This window comes from Neodiprion lecontei, chromosome 4 (assembly GCF_021901455.1).
Source record: "Neodiprion lecontei isolate iyNeoLeco1 chromosome 4, iyNeoLeco1.1, whole genome shotgun sequence".
Classification (NCBI taxonomy): domain Eukaryota; kingdom Metazoa; phylum Arthropoda; class Insecta; order Hymenoptera; family Diprionidae; genus Neodiprion; species Neodiprion lecontei.
Window position 1 is genome coordinate 14496459 of NC_060263.1, and position 24400 is coordinate 14520858.

At 42.5% G+C, this 24400-nt stretch overlaps 1 protein-coding gene across 3 annotated transcripts in view; it reads left to right on the forward strand.

Moving 5' to 3' along the window:
- The window catches only part of LOC107220997 (transcription factor 12), an 82237-nt gene that overhangs the window by 26342 nt on the left and 31495 nt on the right, over window positions 1–24400 (forward strand). The window contains exon 1 of one of the 3 annotated variants that reach the window (XM_046737589.1): window positions 6984–7290. The exons of the other annotated variants lie outside the window; for them this stretch is intronic. Coding sequence (XP_046593545.1) covers window positions 7099–7290 — 192 coding nt within the window. The 5' untranslated portion in view covers window positions 6984–7098. Of the gene's footprint in view, window positions 1–6983; window positions 7291–24400 lie in introns of those variants that run through there. 3 annotated transcript variants of the gene reach the window in all.

The following is a 24400-nucleotide window of genomic DNA, read 5'->3' on the forward strand; positions in this document are numbered from 1 at the left end:
GCCAGATTTTTTTTAGTCGTAAAGGGGTCGCGAATTCAAGAACGTTGAAAAACACCGGTGCAGGTACTGGTACATGGCTTGAAAATACGCGTAAGACGCTAAGGGAGCCACCGTTCCTCCGATGCAGGGGAAAAGAGGATCGAGCAGGATGAGGATAAGGTCGAAGTGGCGGTGGAGGGGGAGGAGAAAAGAGGTGGTGGAGGTGGAAGTGGGGGTGGGGGAGTAGAAACAGCCAGGGCCAAACTCGGGAGTATTTATAAGCAAGAGCCGGCAACCCAAAGTACACCGAAGATAAGCACTAGCTCTCTCCATCCACCTTACTACCACAAGCCCACCATAAGATACATCATCCCCCACATACTATTCTGTGTACACTTATCTGCATAGGATATTGTAAATTGCAACGTGTCATAAGAAATAAGAATAAAAATAAAGAAACTGCAAACGAGCGGTCGAAGCTGTCGTGCGAATCTAAATTTCGCTTTTTGTTTTTTTATCCGATTGCGAATATTCACTTCTCTCTTTCGTTTATCTATTTTGTCGTATTGTTCAACGTGTTTCCGCGTGGATCTCCAGGTGACCCGACGGCCTACGGTATTCCTGTACCTTAATACGCCCTTAAACGCGACTATAACACAAGACGAGTAAAGTTATATGTTATTATATTATATACCTCCATATACGTAAGTACGGTTTATATCTGTGACCCGCTCTACACGCCCACGTGTAGGTACAGGGCGTGTGTGTACGTGTATACGGTATACACGATGCAGGGTGGGAGCGAGGGAGGAAGGGAGACCTACTAAATCTCACCCTAAGCATCTCGAGCGACCCACGACCCATCCTGCAGCATCCCGTCCCACTCTCTCCCTCCGCCATATACGCCCTAGCCGGTGTGCCAATACGCGTCCCGGTTCTAGGTACCTACATAGAACGTTTGTGTCTGCTGCTTCTGCTTCTGCTTCTGCTTCTGAGCTCTCGGGAATCCGATGGTGTGCGTAAGCAACCTACCACCTATAAGGTGTAGCTCTGTGTGCGTGTGCCTACGTACAGGCGTAATACTAACCTCCGCCTACCCGCCTCGATGTTCCTCCACGTCCCTCCGCGTCGTCTGCCCCTAACCTCACTCGCTCGCTCGCTCGCTCCCTCTTTCCGTCCATTGGCGTCAGACTTTATAATCGGGGGTTGGTGGCACGCTGTGATACTTACTTTTATACCTTTGTACCTATCCAATCCACCGGTTCGCATTTTACTGTCGATTCGTGAAATCCCGTCTCTATGTGCGTTACGGTTATCATCGTCGCTTGTATATTATGTTCACTTACGGCGGTAGCGTATACGTCGTTTTACCGATCCATGGGTTCCATTTTCCGTTTTCTTATAAACTATCGACAGCAGTTATCTGACGGTCGTGACCCCTCCTATACTGCAATTGCAAGTGATACGTCGGTTTTCAACGTCGTCGACAATGAATTTTTTTAATATTTGAGAAATCTTTTCAAAACCCGATGCCTACGACAATGCTCGCGGCATCCTCCCGCCGTGCAGTTAATGTGTTCCAGGGTAGTAGATCCCTCCCCCTCCCCCCTCCCCTTCTTGCCCTGCTCTCCCAGTTTCCCCCTTCTCCCTCCCCATCCTCTCGTCCCTTCCCGTCCGCCAGCCAGCTTCCTTCTGTACTGACGCTGGTAACCTTCGTCCCAGCCACCCACCCACTCTGCAGCCTGCGATCTTGCCTTACTAGCTGGCCGCCATTCAGTATATACATATAATATCTCTTCTACCCCCTGTAAGTCCACCGTACATACAAAGAAGCATCCCTTTGTTTGAAAGAAGAATTAGAAGACACACACACGCGAAGATAAGGGTGGAGAGGTGAAGTGCGAATCGGGAAAAGGAATTGTGTATAATGTATATGCGGAAAGAAATGATCGAAAGTCTGTTTCAATAACCGCATATGCCTACTATATGCTTTACGTTTATACAATAAGCGACACTCAGCTTTTGGAGGTGACAATTTATGCGACAGTCAATTCATTGAATTGTTTTCACATACGTGGCGTACAACGGAATTTCGAGTTTCTACAGCTAATGATTAATACTTTGTCCTGGGAGTTGAATTTTAGTTATTATAATAATAATACAATCTCCGTAGCTTGGAATTTCTATAATATAAATTCGTAAATATCATCACCGCGATAATTTATTTTCTTCTACATATATACGGAAATGAATTCACGCGTTTCACTTCTTTTTTCATCATAATCATTTCAAAGAAGACAAAAAAAAAAAAATTAACACAGCTTGTTACACGTTTATCAATATATTGTAGATCACTCGTAACGAGTATCGAAGCATATATAAAGCAATATACATATATATACACATACATACACACAAACACACACACGCGCGCGCGTATGAAATTTTGTCATTAAAGAATTCACAAATAATTAGGTAACCTCGCCGTGCCAACTGTATAAACTGTAAGCGAGGCGCGAGGTGACGTCACAACCTTCGATCTTAGGAAGCAACGCCGCTACGCTGTATTAATATTCCTACACGATATACCGCATATAATGTACGTAGATACTCTTGATGTGCCCTCAGCTATTTCGCATTTACCGACGTTATCATCGATATACCCATATCGACGAACCGCGATCGTGTCGGCCGACTTTGCAGCAAGCTAAAGGATTCGAAACATCTTCCCACCGCAAACTTCTTATCCAACATATCCTACCGAGCCAAAAAGTATACCTACGTGATATAGGTGTAGCTGCAGGAGATTGACTGGTGGTTTACAATTAACCGAAGAGCTCCCGGAGCAGCGCGAAGTACGTCCTGGTCTTCGTCTTCGAGTCACGCGAGTTTCTCCGTATGGGTGTTGCATATGCAACATATGGACACAAGTCGGTTAGAAAAAGCATGCGAACGACAAGTCGTAAGATAGCTGTGCCATTATACATACTTCGCTCGGCGTCTACGTTATTAGACTGTAAAAAATGACACTGTTAAAATCGACCAATTTTCGGCCGTGTGGGCTACTATATAACAACTTTTTGGGTCGATTCTGAACTTGAACGTGAGACAGTGCATGTTAGATCGACGTTAAATAGTGTTAGCTTGACACGAAAAAGTATTCTATAGAAGTCCGCGCCACATTTTTTCTCTTACAACCTATGTACCACGTACACGCTGTCGTACATTTATACGCGTGTGTCGCACTCTCAATTAACTGATATACATATACACGTACGGTACATTATATACTCTATGTATACGTCGACAAAAGCCGTTGAATCTAAAAATAGATGATCCATCGCTTAGATCCAGCTTCGTATGTATGATATGCATATAACATACTCGACTATGGACGGATGGGTGGGTGGGTGACTCGGCATCGTGTCGTGGCGACATAACTCGCGCGTTTACCAAACTTTGCTACAGGATTTGAATATTATACGGTACGTTATAATCCCGCGTAACACGCGTAACGCTTCCATATCTCGTCAGCACTGCAGGCCCGTCGCTGGCGCTTGTAATGTGCTGCAACAGGATGCACGTATGTATATACATGTATATACACATAGAGTATAAAGCACGTAAGGTTGGATTTAGACGAGCTGCAGCCACGCTCGATTGGGAGAAAAAAAGATTTCAGAGCCATCAGTCCTTGTTTGCCCTTGTGATAGGCAACATGCACCACGATTATGCGCTAAAAAATGATAATAAAGAAAGCGGGCGAATTCGAGTAGGTATTATAATTTTCTCTGTAGATATCGTTACAGTTGGGGCGCGCTTAGAGTGCAGTTTAGCTATTCAAATGACATAACCTTGCGCCACTGGTACTTCTTTGGTAGTTACGCAACGCGATACGTACGTACGTAATAATACGAAAATGGTCGGCGCGCGATGCGCTTTGTTTCTTATTAAATATGTTCGTTCAGGGATCTTGAATTGATGCGCGTTTGTACGTGTGCAGTTATTTAACAATACCGCATCTGTAAAGAGAGATCGCGGTACCTACACGTATTCGCGATGCTAAAAACACTTTTAGTAGCCGCGTGCAAACGACGTCTTCCCCTCGACAAGTAAGGCTAATTCCTATAGGTATAGCCACCACGACCACCAACCGTTGAAATTGAATTAGCTTAGTTTTGCGTAAACATGATCGCAGTTATAAAGCTTTTAAACTCCAACCGACCGACGACACCTCCGTTTCTGCTAAATATTGCGCGTTATGCGTTGCGCGCATCGGTCGAAAAATATTCTGCAGTTCCTGCATGTATGCGTATCTCGCGTAGGTACACGCGTGTTTTGTGTGTGCGATGTACTTACACATCGCACGTCGTACGTAAACCTATACATGCGATATTTGCGCCTCTGACAATCGGTATGGTATATACACGTAAGGGTGTTGCGCGAAAAAATTATTTGCGAATTTCCATCGTGGCACCCTCTGTAAGGTTTGGGTTGAAAGAATGATTCTCTCCAAGGATGAGCGCCATCTTAGACGTAACGTAGAACGCGCGTCTTTGGAGTGAATCTTTTTTTTTCAACCCAAACAAACTTTTCAGAGGGTGCCACGATGGATATTCGCAAATCATTTTTCCGTGAAACACCCCACACACACGTCATGTATACGCAAATCATACAGAGAGCGCGAGAGATGGATAGAGAGACGAACAAAGAGAGGAAGGAGAAGAGTTATAGAGCGATGAAGCGGATGAAAGGGGAAAAATAAAGAAATGGTCGTAAATCGGGCGCGCGAGGGTTTACAATAAAGGTTTTTGACTCAACAAGTGGGACGATATTTTTAGCTCGGTTAGTAATTCTTTCGGGTACGGCAAAAACTAGTAGCCCTCCCTCCTCCGGCTTTCCTTCTTTCTTTCTTTCTTTCTTTCTTCCGTTCTCCGGTTCCCTCCTTCTTTCGTTAGGGGTTGCCTGCGCCCGTGTACACACAAGCCTGTCGGCCCTGCGATTGCAGCGTTACAACAGAGTCCCGACGAAACGACGACGACCGAGCGTTGGATTCGCCTACCGCTTGAGGGGAAGCGTCGCGACGCTCGCTCGCAGAGAGAAACAAGGAAAGAGCTTCTCCGCGCGAACCACGAGGGGAGCTGAGGAGGCCCGCGGGGGCTGGAGTGAGGGATAATGATCGTACGTTGCTCGAGGGGCGGAGGCGGGCAGGGGCGTCGGAGGGGGAGAACGGCCGGAGAGGGGGCGGAGCTGGGGGCAGGGGAGACGGGCGAGGCGCCCCCTTAGAAATATCAGTCGCGTCGCGTACGTTAGCGAGGCCACGTCTTTGATGCGCGTCGCAGTGATCTTCGAGCCTCGTTCTTCGTCCTGTCATTCTCCTTTCTCTTCTTCTTACTTACATTCTATCGCGTATGCGTACAATATACGTACCCGTACCTGCGCATCGATAGTTACTACATCCGATAGTTTGTTACGACGACGCGTAACTGTGTATCCTTAGATCCTATGCACGTATGTAGGCTTATGTACGTGTGTAACCGCGACGCGACGTGTGCCGTTCGTAACAGCAGCGTGTAATTTTCATATTCGTTGTAGTCCGCGGGGTACGGTGCGTTATTATCACCGTTCACTTTGTAACACCCCTGGTTAAAGAAAAACAAATGTAAAAGTGAATCTTGCAAGAACGAAATCAAGTAATGTTGATTATAATAATGATATCAACCGAAGAATGGATATAAACGAAATATATGAGCAATAACGACGAACAAATATCCCGAATTCAATATTACAATGCAGCTGAAACGGCTCGTTGCTGTCCAAATGTGTACATAATCCCAGGATTGTAAATAGCATAGTTTCGTTGGCGATTTGTTCATTTTCTATTTTTTTTTTTTTTTTATTTTTAATTTTCTCCATTTGGACGCTTTCATTTTTTCGTTTCGCCGTTGATATTTTTCATTCCTCCGCATCGCACACGCGCATTGTAATATAGGCTTGGATATATTACTGTTGTTATTGTTGTCGGTGGTGGTGGTGGCAGTGGTGTTGGTGTTGTTATTGCTGTTGCTGTTGCCGGTACTCTCGTTATTTTTGACACGATCAAAGACGATGTTCGAGGATTATCGCTATTTCGTGATTCTATTAAAATTCGCTGCCTCAAACGTGTTTAAGGTGGGGGTTGTGTAAATAATACGTGTCAACGAAAATTCTCTAAAAAGGAGAGGTACAATATCGAGTACTCCGCGGACTTGTGTAACGTGTATCTGAGCTGCGAGAAGCATCGGCGCTAGGTATAGCAAAGGGGAAGAGAGGGACGAAAAAAAAAAGAGAGATATTTTCCGCGATCGCCGGTATATAAGTGGATATATTTAACTTGTACCAACATCGACATGCGTGCGTGTGTATGAGACGCCTTCGAAATCTCTACCTGCTACAAAGAGGAAATATGTGCGGTATATTATAACGAATTGGGAAACTTATTGACACGTACGTTTCGGAATTTTAAAACAAGTTTTATCACGATATATTTATATATGTATAAATAAAGTCTGTGATAAATTAGCAACGCAACTGATTGCGAGAGAGAGGAGAATCAGTGCAGGATACCGGAAAATGTGGATAATAATTGTCGACGGAATGATATTTTTCACCGCGTTACGTACCGATTATCCAACGTTTATAATAGGAAAGTGAGGTGAATTCGATAATGTGTAAATAGTTGTACTTACTACAGCTACCGATTGTAAAAAACGAAAACTCAACGCGTCAACTAATAATAAACCCGAGTATCTCGTCAAAAGTATAGTTATGTTACAAGTGCACGGGAGTTTGAGCGGATAAGCTGATGCAGAATGAGACTGAAGTTTCAACATTCGTCTTCCGTCGTTTTATACGGAAGTACGCGAGAAGCAGATAGCGGACATTGTAGTATATATTTATTTATTTAAAACGACGCAGGCGGCGGGGAGGGCGGGGGGGGTGGGGGGCAGGGGGAAAGGGGGATAGAAACAATTCCCGCAAGCTCCATGCGGGAGAAAAAGTGTTACAACGAAATCGAGAGATACGAGAAGAAGAGGAATTTGCAAGTTTTACCGAAGCGGTGTGTTCGGGGGTATAAAAATGCAATCTAACACGATATATAGGGACATGGGTAACACGGAGAAGTTGATGGGAAATAACAACAACAATAACAACAACAATAACGGATCTACGGCTACGGAAATGATGTTCCAAATGGAGGACGAGGGCTTGACTCAGCTCGGTAGCGTTTTTCATTCCGCCTACCAATCCATCGTCGGTGGTGGTCCTCAGGTAAAACAAAGTTTATACGTAATAACCGTATGCAAGTTTTTTTTTTTTTTTTTTTTGGGGGGGGGGAATTTAAGATGCAACATTTATTGATATATAAAGACGATTCGCAATTTACTTTATCCCAAAGTTTCTTTCTTCCACTTATCTTCCGATCAAACTTTTGTCGGAAGTTGTTTTGTTTCTTTTTTTTTCTGTTCTTTATTTTTTTTTTTTACAACTCTCGTAGGATTATAAAACTTGTCTGTGAATATGTACGATGGGTTGAATATGCTGATTGAAATCTCTGGTTGTTGTCGTTATTGTCATTACCGCCACTATCAATGTCAAAATCAAAGGAAGAGAAACTAAAAAAAAAAAAAAAAAAAAACATGGATCGCGCTTATCGACGCACTATAATAATCGGCACGTAGATGTTACGTCATCAAGATGGCGTTGGTCACGTGGGTGGACACGCCGCCGTTGCCGATGCTGCTGCTGTTGCTGCTGCAGCCGTCTCTCGCTCTTTTGAAATTCTGCAACCCCGCGAACGAATTCCCCGAAATGTCGCATCTCGTTTCTTTTCTATTTTTCCTTATCACGCGATGCTCGGATGCTTCGACAAGCATACGTAATAGACTGCCTCAAAAAAAAAAGTTCTATATTTTTTTCTGGATCTCCCACCTCGCGAAACCATAGTTTATAATATAATGTTGAACCTTGTGAAAGGAAATCGCCGTGCGATTTTTTTTTAGGCGGTGCGCATTGAGTTTTTGTATTCGCCATTTGATTAACACGTAAGAAATTCAATTCTAACCGTTGGAGGGAGATAATAATTTTTCTCTACAACGGATGGAACTCTATATGGTAGCGTTCGACAATTTGTATGTTTTCTTCGAGTAAGCGCGGTGTAGAAAATTTTTCACCGCGCGAGCTTCGAGATATTCAATATTGCTCAAAACGTGGTTTTTCACCTTCTCGACAAATGGGTACTTATAAACGCCCAGCTTACTCGACTGGGTCGCAGTAAAACGTTGAACAATATTTGTCTGAAATACATTAAATTTATTCAATCTAACCGAACTCGATCTGCCTGTATGCCGGGAAATTAAAATTATCAAATACTTTAATGGAAACTTTTTCGCGTAGAAAAAAACATTTTGTTCCGATAAATACTATTTTTACATTAAACATTTACATGCGTCAGGTTTTGATCCTTTAAAAATGGTACTTATTCATTAAATACTTTTTTTTTTTTTTGTTGTTTAAACAAAAGTTTTCAATTTAAATCCTTAAGAGTTTGCGAAGGTGGATGTACTGACGTATGAGCGCGATTGAAATTTTCTACGATGCGCCGATTCGAAGAAAACATACAAGTTATAAAACGCTACCGCACAGAGTTCCGTCGTTGTATAGAACAATTATCTCCCTCCGAACGTCAGAATTGAATTTCTTCCGTGTTAATTAAATGGCAAATACAAAATCACGATGCGTTACCGCTTAAAAACATCGGACGGCCACTTTCCTTCACGAGATTCAATATTATGTTAAAAACTATTATTTCGTGAAGTGGGAAAACGAAAAAAAAAAGAATTTTTTTTGAGTTAGTCCAATACATACATATTTACGAAATTCTTGACGATTTTCACATTATATGCGAATAATCTTATGTCCGTGTCGCTTTTATTTGACTGCATCATTATTGTTATTTGTATAATTTTTTTCTTGCAGTTGTTGTTATTGTTATTATTGTTGTCGTTATTTTGTCTGAGAGTGCACATTACAGCCGCGCGATATTAGCGCGTTCCAACGAGAAACAGTACATGTTTTTCACGATGATCCCGCATATGTATATAACGTTAAACGTATGCAGACGCGAAATATATATATGTGCGTGTATATATTATTTATTTTATTATATATACATATATATATATATGCACACGCACACACCTATGTACGTGTATATGGATATGCGTATTATTTTCGAACCGAAGCGATGATGATTAAACGTGCGGTATATAGAGGAGGAGGTATAATGTTATGCGTACCTTATACTATTGCTATACCTACCATATACGTGAATAATGCATGCATTGTTTGATTAAATGGAATTCATATCCAATTTAAATACGGCTTAGCTAGAAGTAATACGATTAGCAGCTTATTCCGTTTGTTAATCTTCTCTACAGTTTACATATATATGTATGTACTCTATATGTATATGTATATGTCTAAAAACACTCGCGCAGCGACGCACACACACGCTCACACACTATTGCCCCCCCCCCCCCCCCCACCAGTCGCTTCTTCCGTATAGCTCTATAATATATCCGCACGACTTCTCTGGGTGTACGTTATATCTGAATTTATAGTATGCATTCCGCTCAGTTCCAAGCGTGTATAATTTCATTTCAATCTCCGCACTTTCTTTGCCCACTCTTTTCTTATTGTTAGCTAGCTTCGTATAGGTAGGTAGGTAGGTAGGTAGGTAGGTAGGTAGGTATAACGTACCCTGCCTACTTTTGTTTTTTCTTCAAATGCAAACTCAACGAATAGCCATGTTTTATTTGTTACCCACTTCCTCGTTGGCATTATCCCGGCAAATGTGTAACACGAGGCGTTATTATAAGTTATTTCGTTTGCGGTGATTAAATGTTATCGCATCTCTTGACCATAGCCAATAAAAATAATGGTACAATGCACTCGGAGGAGGGGCGATCGAAGAATCTTCGAAACTGGTCTCTATCTATTGTAATGCAATGTGTTTCCGATACCGCGAGATCGGGCAAGAAAGAGAAAGAGATAGAGACAGGGATCGAGAGGGACGGGCTTATTACAACTGCAGTGGATATGACGAGGAGGTACGGACCGGAAATGACCCAGCCCCTCCCCTCGGCCCTCGGCTCAAAACAGGTTCCGTACAGGCACCGAAAAACCCACGTCACCACCTCTCGACGCCCTCTCGGGGTCCGGGGAAAACCAAAATGCATGAACGACGCGACGGGGCGAGGCAAGGGGGAAAACTGACGAAAGAAGAAGAAATTAGAAACAAAAAAATGTTTATCCTTAGGAGGGGGGGGGGTCTCGTTTTCCTCCGGACCCTTGTCGAAAGATATAAAGAAGAAATCCCCCTGTCGATGATGTCGCACCCTACTACTAGCGTTACACGCGTTACGGACCGGGTCTGTAGGCGGACTGCACGATGCACGTACGTTAAGCTTTCAAAGAACCGCGGTAGCCATGCTGAGCTTTTGAGAAATTAATGAGAGAGGGGGAAAAATGGGATGTAATACCTGTGCATGATCGTTAATTGTCGAATATTAATATTCCAATTATTGCGAGAATATGGATGGTTACAGAGCATGGTTGAGACACCGTCGTTGTGGTCGACTTGTAAAATTTTGCAATGACGCGGCTTTCGAAAAACTTGTCATTTTGCAACACCGGAGGATTGTCTGAAATTTAGGAAACCGTTAACAAAGCACGAAGGAACCCAGATTTTATAAATTCAACTTCTCTAGTTACTTTATTTAACCCTGAAGGTGCAAGATGGTAAATTTTTGTTTCAACGTTTCGATACGGTAAACGGTAAGGTAGGCGTATGTTCCGTTCCATCTTACTCGCTGCCTCTAAACGGTTATGTATGCGCCGTATCCGGCTGATGGGTGAAAATTTGTTCTCCCGATCTTTTCTTCTCTTTTTCCTCCACGCGACGCGTGGACTCGCCTGCAGTGTAGGTATAGCTGTTAATACTCGGCGTAGTCGGCGACGATGTCTTATAACTCGACGTGCAGCAGCCGCGTTGTCATTTCCATAAAAGGTTCTTTGGCTCCTAGAAGAGCCGGTATCGCGTCGCCTTCAAACCGATACAGCAATGGAAGGGACCGCGGTCGCGAGGAGATCTCTCACTCTCTCTCTCTTTCTTTCTTTCTCTCTCTTTCTCAGCCTATTATATACTACACAGTGCTATAAATAATATATGCCATGCCGACCGCAATCTAGTTGTGTTCGTGTACCCTTGGCCCTTCGCGATTGTGTATTCCCGTATCACGCAGGTGAAGGAAAGAGCGAGAATTTTTATGAAGTTGAAGTTGGTTACGTTACTGTAACGATGCACGTTTAGGAAACATCGTTATCTCGTCGCAGCCTTAGGATTGTTTGAAATTCAGCTAGTAAATCGTAACAGAGAAAACTGTTCGGATTTTGAAAATCCAACTCCCTGCAAGTCGTTTTGAATGAATTTTTACCCTTTACCTTTCTGATTTATCAACGGCTTTCACGGATATTTATTTATTTATTTATTTAAAGCCAGATGATACAATATTGGGTATGAGAAATATTCCATCATTATATCCTATAGAGGTGATTAAACATCTTAACATAGGTCCGGCGTGGAAAGACATTCTAACAAAAATGGATAGCTCAATAATACATAGATAAGCCATATTATTTCCTTGTACCGATAACCCAATTTCCCAGTTTCTTTTTTACAGTATTTTTCTTCAAGTTGGATAGTTTCGAGTTATTATCAAGCTTACCAAAGTAAATCATTGTTGTTATGAAACTATTACTGTCGTAAATTTCCTTTTTTAAATTAAGAAAGGATTAGGTTTTTATTTCTCGTATTGCTGCTTGAGCTGTCGTTGTTTAATTTCAACTTTTCATACTAATATAATAATGATTGTACAATAAAAAAGGAGCTTTAAAATCTCGTAAGTCTTTTCAATTTCGAATTTTTAAGCACTATTTTCACGAGCCTGTTCCGTAATCTTTGCAGAGGTCCAATAACAATCGCATGTGCTCCTCCCCAAGCAACTATTCCACATAAAGTGACACTATGGAGTAAAGCATAACAGATAGTTTGCATAGTTTTTGGATCTCTGCCAGTTTATAAAAAATGAACAGGAAATAACTTGGTTTTTTTCACATTTGTTTTTATACGATATTCGAAATATTAAACGAGAGTTTCGTTTCCGGTACATATATGTTTGAATATCAGTATATTAATTAACCGCGGTACGCGTTACATGGAGCGATCTCTACGTACGTGTACTATATGTATGTACGTGCAAAATTATAGGCATACACAATAGGCTTAATTCAACGATCCGACTGTAACTGTCTGCGTCGTGTACACGCATCTGGATCAATTATATAACCTGTCTTACGTATAAGATCCAGCCTGTGCAGTTATGTTGTACGCGTAAATACGTTATTGCTTTATTTGCTCCTCCCCGTCTGCGTGATCCATATCCACGGCACAATAGGCTATATATATTTATACATGATTATTATACGTACGTCATATGCTACGACATATGTATACTAACGATACATCCCGAGAATTGAAATTTCCCGGTGTTTCGCTCTGAAAAAGAAACTAAGAGAAACATGTGTACATTGTACGTTTAGCGATCCCAGCCCCGATTTCGATTGATTTGAAATCTATTATGTATACGTAAAGGTTTCGCGGACGATCCGCCATCCGTCCATATCGCAATATTTTATACTCACCGCTATACGTATAATTTATAACATTATCCGCGAATCGCGCAGCACTCTCTGCCCGCCTTGCCTCGGACCATGCTAATAGCTGCGAAATCCTATACATGATACTCCTGGTTGTATGCACTTACGGGGCGGACCAAAGAAAAAAAAACTCCCCGCCCCGCTCGAAACTAAAGAAATTAATCTTTCATTCCGCGTTCGAAGATCCGATAAATCTTGATTCGTTGATGAGTTACACGGTGTTGAAAAACTGGTTTTGAAAAAGTCGCTGGGAGGATGAAAATGAACGAATACTAAAGAATGTTCGACTTAATTTCCATCTTAAATTATGATTTGAAATTTGATTCTGGCATTTTTAAAATTTTCCTAGTCTCGTTCACCTGACAAGTTTTTAAATATCTGTAAACGCGTTCGAATCTTATTCACATATTTCAAATCGGTTCCGGTTTAGTTATTTATTTATTTATTTTCGGCCCACCCTGTAGATACGTGTTCCCGGAACGATGCAGCGGCCTGGCGTAGATGAGCGAATCCTGGAATATGTATTGCTTTGCTCGATCATCATCCCGCGGAAGAAACACGGAATACACACATAAGCAAGCTGCGGCCGCTACATCGTCGTTCCTGTATAAATAATACCTAGATATAGACTTGGAGCTGATCGCTGTAAATTATCACGCGTTCGTGTGATTTACGTGCAGTAATGTACGCATAAGTCTATTGCATAAGCATTGAAAATTATGTCCGATGAACCGAATAGTTCGATGATATCGTATCTCTTTCCCTCACGTTTTTTTTTTTTTTTTTTTGTGTCTATTTCTTTTCCACTTTATGCCGATCGAAGCTTATCAATGCGCAATGGCACCAAAATTGGCGTGCAAAACTGCATTATAGAAGCGAGTAACGCGCGAGCTCGTCCGAAACGATGCATCGAGCAATCCCAGTTTTACGGCTCGATCTTCTCTCGCACCTGCCATTTCCTGGCGCGAGCCCGCAAAGTCTTGATCGCGTTTACGGTGGCCGAATTCTACTCGCGGGAAAGTCGGATATGGACGCGTATGACGCACTCATACCTCTACTCGTTGACGAACACACGCATGAATATCCCTCCGGGGCATAGCCGTGTATAATAATAAAGTGTAGAAAAGCATAAGAAAGCGGCAGCTTTTTCGAGAGAAGAGAACCGGAATTTGTATGCGTTATATGTACGTGCTTCGGTCCATTCCTACGGCCTCTTTACCGTGCACGGTGTGATGCACTTACAAGTATGGCTATACAAATATACGCACGTAATATTCCGATTATAACGTCTGATAAAGTAGAACATTTAAACATTCGCTACATTTTTTGACAGCTACGGTTTCAAGATTATGATTGAACTTTTCTAAGAAAAAGAAGGAACGATGGGGATAAAATATTTGACTACGCGTTACACGTGTAATTGAATGGAATTATAGACATAGCGATAGTCGGTCGATTGTTAATTCTTTGACACTTGAATGAATAGCTCGCGTTTAATTTTTAAAATGAGGATGAAAATAATATTTCACATAATAATACTGTTTCACGCAAGATGTAATTGAGAATAATTTTCCTGTTTCCGTAATACGCTGCTTGCTGTATTATGACCTTGGTGCGATACTTGGTTTTCAATTTCTCTTCGCAACTGCCTCCGGTTTTTATCGATGCGGTGGAAGCATTACACGACACGATCTCTTTAGATATGGAAAACAATTATTTATCATTGATTATAATCGTTATATTATTTTTATATTTCAACCGGATGTCGTTTATTGTTTTTCCTTCTTTTTTTCTACTCACAATTACATTTTACATTGATGTATACACGACGCGCGAACGCGTGGTATTATTATTTATTCGATTATCGCTTGTTTCTATACTGGCCTAGAAAAATAAAAATTATCCTACGGTGCCCAGGTTCTTGAGAAACGTTGACTGTTCCATTGGACATGCATAATTGATTAACCGCTTCTAAACCTGTAGGAGGATTCTATGCAGTAGGTAGTCACGAAACGATACACGAGCACGTGCGCACGTGGAATCTCGCGTTCGCCACGTGACGATAAGCTCGGAGAGGCATCGACTACAGCGTGCATGCTGCATTGTATCCTCCTCCTCCTCCTCCTCCTCCTCCCCTCCCTCTCTCCATCCCGCCTTTAAATCTTGACATTTTTCTCTTATTATCTCCCGACCGAACGCATGCGACGCGACGCGACGCCGAGTAAGAAAATTCCTGTTACGTCTTATACAGCAGAATGCAGGACCGTACGCTTTCCTCCTCTCCACTGATTCGCGCGGGTAATACGGACGTATATGTATATAACGTCTGTATATGTACGATATACATGTGTATGTATGTACATATGTATGTATGTATACGAGGCGATTCGAGGCGGTAGGGCGTCAGGCCTCCGGCCTTCTCTACTGCAACGCCATATGGTCTCTGGGCCCCACTGAACGACGTCTACCCACCACCACTAACCGACGCGCACCGTTACACCGGGGTACAGCTTGAACGCTTGTCGAGAGAATGGGAACCCGGGTCGTCGTGACTCGTGATCATCCACCACCGCCCTCAACATGCGGACGCGCTGCATGCAGACACGGTGGTGAGGAGAAGAGAGGAGAGGAGAGGAGAGAGCAGCAGCAGGCCCCCCGACGCCATCGACGCCTCCTCTGCAGCACCAGGGTTGCTGGTGGTGGTGGACGTGAGAGCCATGCGTGGAACCCCGAGCTGTATAAGGCGGTGTAACTGTAACATGATGCAGAAAAAAAGGTGCAGCGTTGTCGGGGGTTTTTCGGCCGGAAAACTTTAATTGCATAGGTATCCGGTTTTTTTTTTTTTGTTTTTTTTCAGAGAGAGTTCTTTTCTTTTCTTTTCTTTTTCAAGGAGGACGTTCTTTCGAGGAAATTGATTTAAAAATTTTACATATTATTCCCCATGCATCGCAAGGCGGAAATAATTTGACAAAGGATATACGGACGGAGAGCTGAAATTGAAATTATTTTAGATACGTGGTTTATACGGATGATTTGCGTGCGCCGTATTCGCTTATGACGCCGCCACTTCCACCGACAACCATCCCCTTCTCTGATAAACTCTGAACGTGCAATAGACACGTATAAGAGTATTTATAGTCGTGGCGGTCGATACCTACATAAGTTTACGCCTGCAGAGGTTGGCTGGCTGGCTGGCTGGCTAGCTAGCTAGCGGAATGACTGGCTGGTTCGTTCGTTCGTTCGATGTTGTTATACACGTGATTTTATATCCTTGCGACGTGAACTCTTTTGGACGTTAGTTTTTGTCACTATATATACGATCGAGCCGATCGAACCCCTTCTCGACCCTCTCAATTTTCTTCTTTTCAGGGGACTTTACTTGATTCTGGGAATTATTGTAGCCGAGATTCGATGTAGATTTTTCTTCCCTCCCGCACCCCGGAGAAAGCGGTTCAAAACCATGGGTGATAAGTAGGTACTGGTAGTTAATACCATTGACCTTTCCGCATTAAACAGACCCGGGAAGACGCTAAGAGGCCTCCGATTGTTCCGAGGCATGACGCGATATGTCCAGGTTAATTTCCGAATCGTACCTGGGATATACAAGTTGTTTATTTAGAATAAGTATATCTTAACTGTAATTAGTCGCGGAAGGTGAGACCTGTCGGTACCAGTCGTCCAGCTCCTGCTGGCAGGTCCCCCGAACCTGGGATTTCCAAAAGTGAACAGTTGGCTTCCAATGGCTTCCGTAGTACGCCGGGCTATGTATGCGTGCGCACGCACCACGTGTTGTACTTACGGTAACAACCACAACCACCACTACTACCAGTCAAAAATGGCTGCGTGTGCGTTGGGCTTTCATGAAGAGGTGCGTGGACAGGTAGCGCATTCACAGAGACATTTTGAAACAATGAATCAGGTCCCCGAAGACGACGGAGAACAGCGCTAGGGCGAGAGTCGAATACATGCGTAGGGGAGGAGGATATTTTTCTGCTCCACGGTGGTACTGGTACTGCTTCTTGGGGCTGCAGGTAGTTTCCTCGAGGAAACGATTAGCCCGATTAGCCTTGAGTCGAGAGACGGACCTGCGACTGGTGCGGTATACGCTACCGTGACAATTATCCCTGCATCGAGTGTCTCTCTCGTTGACCCGACCCCCTGATGGCGAACCTGCGGCTTAGGGGGGCTACACGCACCCTTTGTGTACCACAGCAGGGTTTCGAAAGACACGGTTTGTAGAACGTCGACCGACGCTGCGGCGCAGTGCAGTACTGTGGGATTCGAAAAGTAAATCGGTTGGTTTTCTTTTTTTCTTTTTTTTTTCCTTTTTATTTTGTTTCTTTTCTTTCAAATTTTAATCCGTTTCATGAACACATACAATATATGCTTGTTGCGGATAATTTGTACGTAAGTAGTTGCATACTTGAATCTTATCAACGCGTCGATACACCCTGAGACTGGAGGAACACGAGATATTCTTCACCCCGGCGAAGCCTTTGTTTGCCACGGGATGGATGTGGGAGAGTTCACGGAGAACCGAAAAGACTTTGCTGCATCGCCAACTCTCTCGAGTCCCGCACACCACCCGGCTGCACTCTGCTAGACGGCACCCCGGACTTTGTCTACAAACAACTTCGGTCTCGTCTTTCGCCCGAAAGAAAGCTACGTTATAGGTATCCTGCACGAACGTGGCGCTCTCTGCTGCAGCTGCACCGACGCCACGGCAGCAGGTCGCGTAGCTACGATCTGGATAATCACCCTTGAGTTTTCATGCTTGTATATACATACCTATTATAATACATGCGTCTGTTGATGCATGGAAGCTCATAAACTCTCTGATTTTTTTTCTAAATTTTCTAATAGGAAGAACGACGATGCGTCCAGGTCCTGATTGAACGTTTCGAGTTAATTCACCCGCATTATAATATAATTCATTTTCAGCAGGGCATGTTTTGACAAAATTTGTACTTTATACCGATCGACGTTTATTTCATGACTTACGATTTGACGATTTCTCGCTCACGTACCATGAGATGTATCACGATCGATAAAGTGTGTTCCCGCGCTTAACAAAATCATGCATCTTCTGTTGTAACCCGAATGCAAAATGGTTAGGCCAAGGTCCGATGTAGAAGTTAGACACACATGCGTATGAGACGTCCTCTACAAATAATGAACCTTGTATGACCGACGCCAACCGGCGTCAGTTCGTAACGAGGCGCTCAACGTAAAGAAATGTAAAAGTTTCTCACCATTCCTTAATAAACATTATTCTTTGTAATACAAACTCCTGCGGGACTTTATTTTTGCGCCAGGCGGGCGAGTAACCTCTTGAACGATATCATAATTGCGTTACATAAGTACAGACGGATTTACTCTCTGTATATGCCAAAATGTTCGTGCCGCACTTCCAGCAATATTCACATACGTCGTTATGCCTACTTTCTTGGCTGACTTTTATATCGTCGTCGTCTCTCTTCTCTACACTGCTGTTCTTCGTTCCGCATCGCAGGGCAGTCAGTACCTACTCGCGTGCCCGTGATCGTTGAGCTCACAGTTCGGTGTTTCGTTGATCGGTTCGTATGTGCGCCTGTATAGGTCACACTGCGTTCGCTCTATACGCAGCGTCGTACGCGCACGCGTGTGCGTGTATGCGTTTCGGCAGGAGCAGCTGTCCGCCAGGTGCGTAGCCCTCCGACCAATCCACGCTCTTCTCGCCCCCCCCCCCCCCCTCCCCCTACCGCCACCACCATCGTCAGGGGTGCTTAACCTGCGGCGCCTATACACGCCTGTCTGGCCGATACGCTGTTACATAAATTTCGCTTATAGTTAGGCTGCATGCATCGTGCGTACGACGTTGTAACACGCTTGACGTGTCAAGATACATACGTTTGCGGGAAAGATGCAGACTGCACGTCGATATTTCGACTTGCGTAACAAGCGTAAGCGTGTATGCTATAACGCAGCAGTGCATGGAAGAACAAAACTGACATTACAATTGGAATAAAAAATTTTTACTACCTACAGTCGAATCTTGATTTTTAGTCACCGCATGTAGCAGCAGGTCGAAATACAAGTATATATAGAACACTTTTTTCCTCCCTTTTTTTCTCTTAGAAAATTGCTGAAATTGAATCTAGGCAGAATAACTTTTGTCAATCATACGAAATTCAATTTTCGCTTACTGGTCTCGCGTATCGTATACTTCACATAACAAGCGAGGTAAATTTATACAAGGGAAAGCTTCGGGTGCATTTGAATGTTAATCACTTATACATTATACATGTGGGGAGGGGGATATGAACCAGGTTCGTATCCGTTAAAGGTAAAACTGCAATAGGCACGGCTGCAGCGAAAGACTGCAGCCTGCGTAGCGATAGCGCTGCATTATAACCTACAATACAGGCAAAAGCCACCCGCGCCTTGCGGCTCGTTGTTGCGCAATCCGGGAAGGCAGGCGCTGCGTAGTCTCGGAAATTCATTGCGGCGTCCATGCATGGCGGCATGCATGCATCCATGCATCCATTCCCCTGAATATAGTATAAAAGTATCCACCACTGCGCATTCCCGTCCACGTAGGTGGCTGCATTCTCCCGTGGTTGCGCTGCCCAGATTGCGTCTATATCCACGTACGCGTGTGCGCGTGTGTGTTTACGTATATATAATGCTTGCGAATTATATACGCAGAATGTCAGACGTGTCTTTACTATATGCTATATAACCCGCGGAGAGCGGTGCGTGCGTGCCACTGTACCAGAGTTAAAACCCTCCGGGGACTCGGACTTACTTATCTTCCGTTTCGTTGCAGCGGCGGCGACACGAGACAATGCTGCCGTAGTGTGCGGCATTCGCGCTCCGGTACTTCTATTTTTCTTTCTCTCTTTTATTTTTTCTTTCCTTCGCTCACGGTTTTTTTTTTTTTTTGTCTCCAGTTAATACGCTTTTGTTTTTTCTCCTTTTGAAAGATACACGCCGCACCGCGTACGGTCTTGTTTCCTCTTTAGGGAAATGGCGGCGACAGCGGCGGTTCCCTTTGTGTCCACCCACGCGCTACAAATTCTTTGCCAATTATTGTTGTATATTGTACCATGTAGCACGTATCTCTCTACCTTCCTGCCGCATGCCCCCTTCTCTCCCCCATCAAGGCGGCGACACACCTTTTAGAAACTCGAACGGTGTGGTCTTTACCACCTCACGTGCACTCGCTAAGTTGTCGCTAATTTTATCAGCTCGCCTTCCATCTCATTTCCGATTTTTATTTCTATTCTTCCTGCTCGTTTATTTTACTTGTAGTCTGCACGTTCGGTTGTAACACACTTTGCCGAGAATATGTCTTATTGTTGGATAAAAATAACGTTGCTACTGAATTCGAAATACAATTAAAAATAGGTACGGTGAATTTGTTAGAGAAAAAGTTCGCTGATAGTTTTCAATCGCGCTAATGTCATTCCTGCTATGTGTATACGGTCACCCGGAGAAATAGCTGCTAAACATCGAGACGATGTTGAATGGCCGCGGAATTAAATACGTTTACACATATCATTGTTATGTAAGATACGCGGTTCATTCGTTCGTTGTTTAATATCAATGTTGACCACGGGAATTCTTGTTCATCTACGCGATGCCGCGACGTGGTTGAGCTAAGTACAGTGAAACGGGCAAGGATTCGCGTCGGCGAAATACCACCACCGAAAATTTTGCGAGGGTCGACTTGTACGTACGATTGACTGGACGACTGACTGACAGCCGCAATTACTAATCGGAGAACCGTGGATTCCTGCGGGTGAAGAGTGTCCCAGATTCTACTTTCAATACCTATATCATTGGAACCCTGTTACCTCCACGTTTTATACGAGGTGCATTCGAAAAATAACGAGAAAACAGTTTATTTATTCGTCTACAACAATGTCATCCCCTTCAAAATAATCCCCATTAGATGTATTATACACTTATGCCAGCGCTTTTTCTAATCCTCCAAACACTTCTGGAATTCGTTCGGCGTAGAATAGCTTTTAGCTCTCTCAGCGATGTGTTTTTAATCTCATATTAAGGTTCTCTTTATTTTTGGGAACTGAAAAAAGTCACACGGCGCCATGTCCGATGAACATGGAGGCTGGTGCATCGTTGCAGTGTTGGTTGTAGCAAAAACCACGAACAAGGAATGAAGTGTCAGTAGGTGCATTATCGTGGTGTAAAAAGCCATGAATTGTTTTGCCACAAATTTGGGCATTTTTTTCGGATTGCTTCACGCAAACGGCGTTGAACTTGTAAGAAGTACTCCTTATTGACTGTTTGACCTTGTATCAAGAACTGTTCATGGGGCACTAAAACTTTTCTACACTTGATTCCATTATATAGAAAAATTTAATACAAATTCTCTGATGCATTTTCAAAATCGCTGATTCTAATTTTTAATTGCTGCCTTCGTTTCACGAAGTTTCAAGAAAAAAGTATGCGGTATCATAAAAACCAACAGTAACGAAAATAATCAATATTTTTTCGCCTCTTGAAAATACGCCATTGTTTTTTTTGTGTGCAGTGAGGTATACAAAAAAATTGTAAGAGACCTTTTTTTGTAGAGAATTCAATTTCCTACGAAAATATGATACATATTTTTTTTTTTTATAAATAGTAGATACCGAGATATGAATTTTTCTTCCTCACCACAGGAAAAAAATAGAAAACTGCGAGGCGGAGGACCTTCCTATTGAAATTAGGAGCTCATACTTGGAGAGAATGTTTTTGAGGTCTCTACCAACCAAGTTTTCGGAGTTCAAAGTGAAAAAAAAAAATAGTCGATTTTTTTGGCTCACCCTAATATATATATATATATATATATATATATATATATGTGTGCGTGTGTACATATACATGTACACGAGAATGAGTTGTTGGTGCAGGGTATCGCAATTTTTCTTTTTCATTCGTTCAACCAATTTCGTTTTTTCTGCAATTCGACTCCGTCGGACGTAATCAGAGTGATCGATTTATTTCATCAACGAATATATATCGTCGTTCCAACCTAGACGACGCAACGTTACGTTTGTACTGCGGCGCCGAGTTACGTATTGCCGCGGTCAAAAGCAGGCCGAGTTATATACTACATTTAGCGTATCACGTTTTCCAGAAACGACACGTGCACGTTTTAGGTACATGTAAATCGAATCGGTATATATTCGTATCATAAACCATGACGGCGAAAAATTACGGCCGTCGATGCATAATACGATCGGATAATATGTAATCAAAAACATCCAATCGAGTGAATATATTTTCTTTACTTTACTTCTCTCCGTCTTTCGCCCTTTCCAATGCCCGAAGATCCTGATCCTCTGGTGGGGGTTTCCTTCGAAAGCTCCTTTAGCAATTCGAATGTACATTTTCTAACCCATCAGGAGGAGAGGAGGGATGTTTCGAATGACGAAACAGAGAAATTTACTTATCACGGGACTTCTGCAATTGAATGCAATTCGGCAGACGGAGAGGCGATAAAAGCACTGGGGAGATGAAGCGAAAGCCGTTTCTCGCGATCGAGGAACCTCGAAATACGCGATTGCCGACGAGGGAGGAAAGAGGGATGAGAATACACGAGGGGTAAAAAACTGAAGAGTGGAATACCCTGTTATACTTATAAGTACTTAAATATTTAACCAACGCGGATACCAACTCCCGGGATTTTTATATAGGTATTAGCAAATTCTTTTTCCTAACCTGCGGTATACAACGAATATACCATTTTTTCGTATTGTCTCTGTATATTATACACCGCTACCGTGCGTCTTTGTTACATGATCAGAATTTTTGTTATTTCTATCAATAATCGCCGATTCGAGTCGAGCACCTCAATTAGTCATCCTAACTATGTAACATGCGTATATATACATATATATATATATATACACCTGTATCAAAGTGATTACGCAGAACTGAGTATAAAATGAACCATATGTCGTGCGAGATACATACGTCAATATACCGCGCAAAGTTATACGCTATACGACACATATAATGTAACAATACGGTGATAAATCGTTCGAGCCATATACATATTATTTCGCAAAAGAAAAGAAATCAAAGATATAGTTGCGATATGTAAGAATATATATATATATATATATATGTTATACGGCCACTGTCCAGCTAGATTATTAACCCATTGCCCGTATATGTGTGCATTAGCGTATTATACCCTATGCATATACACGAAGAACTGCGCGGATCCCGCGATACAATCGTAGTATAATATTGTGTATAGAAACGAGCTAGTTTAATCGTGCTTGCGGGTTAACGGCGGCGGTATTTAAATTAGAGGGCTGACAGCTGATCGCCGTATCTGGAACTGGGCCGCGTGGTATACAGATATCCATGTATCCTGCAATACCTGACTCTTTGTGTAAAAAAAATTGACGAGTTCAGATCCTTCTCGTTGCCTCTTATGTTTCGCCGATCCCTTCATCTTTCACTTTATCCGCGTCGCTTATATTGTTATCGTTCAAAGGTCCTGTAATAACCGATAATTTCTTGTATCACGGTCACGTAGACGATCAATTTATGCTTGGTTTCTAATTTCTTTCTCGTTTATTATTTTATACATTTTCAATAAACGTATAACACATTGGAATTTGCCTTATCCTTTTTATCCTCTTTTTCGTCACTTTATATTATTATCCTATTTGACATTTTCAGATAATCTATTATTACAAGATGAATATCGACGTGTAACGGCATCCAACGCAACTCATACATGTGTGCGTGTTAAATAAGGTGATACTATATCATTCGATTGTATATAATATTCCGTCAGCTGAGGTGCCTTGTACATGTATAGGAAAAATATAACCCCCCCCCCCCCCCCCGTCCCATCCCCGATTCTTGTTTGGAAATTTCGTCTTTTCATTTACTGACATGTTTACGGCTGCAGTAAACTTCGTATCTTCGTAAATTAAATCGCGTATAATTGAATTAAATTTTTATTGATTCGACTACGAACCTGTCATGTATAACGAAGATCGATCGATCTATCCAGATATCCCAATTTATCTCGTACACTCTCATATTGACAGATCCGCTTTTCCTTTATATGTTACAGGTAAGTTCGGACAAAATCGATTTCTCTCCCTCAAACGGACTTGTTTCGCGTTTTGCGCCTACCTCGGTAAGATTTTTTTTGTTGAACCTTGAATTTGGTCTAGAGTGAAATTCAGCTACAGGACAACTCGTATAATTTATAATGAACCGAATTGTCGGCCCTTTAACATCTTTTGTTTCATCATAATGGATCGATCCAGAATAATTGAGAAAAGACACTCGAGCCGCGTCTTCATTAAGGCTGTGCGATATCGAATATTTGATATCAATTTTCTATATTGTTGAAATATTTTTCTGTCGGTAAATATCAAAATACTGAATTGCCGATAAAATATACGAAATTACCAATAGGATGCCGAAATACCGATAAAATATTGAAGTAAATATGAAATACCGAAATACTGAAAATCGGAGAGCGTATAAAATTAGAAACTATTTCTCCTATAATTGCAGAAATTATTTGAATGTGTAGAACGCAAACTCGTCCGCGGTCAACTTCAGGCAAATACACCAG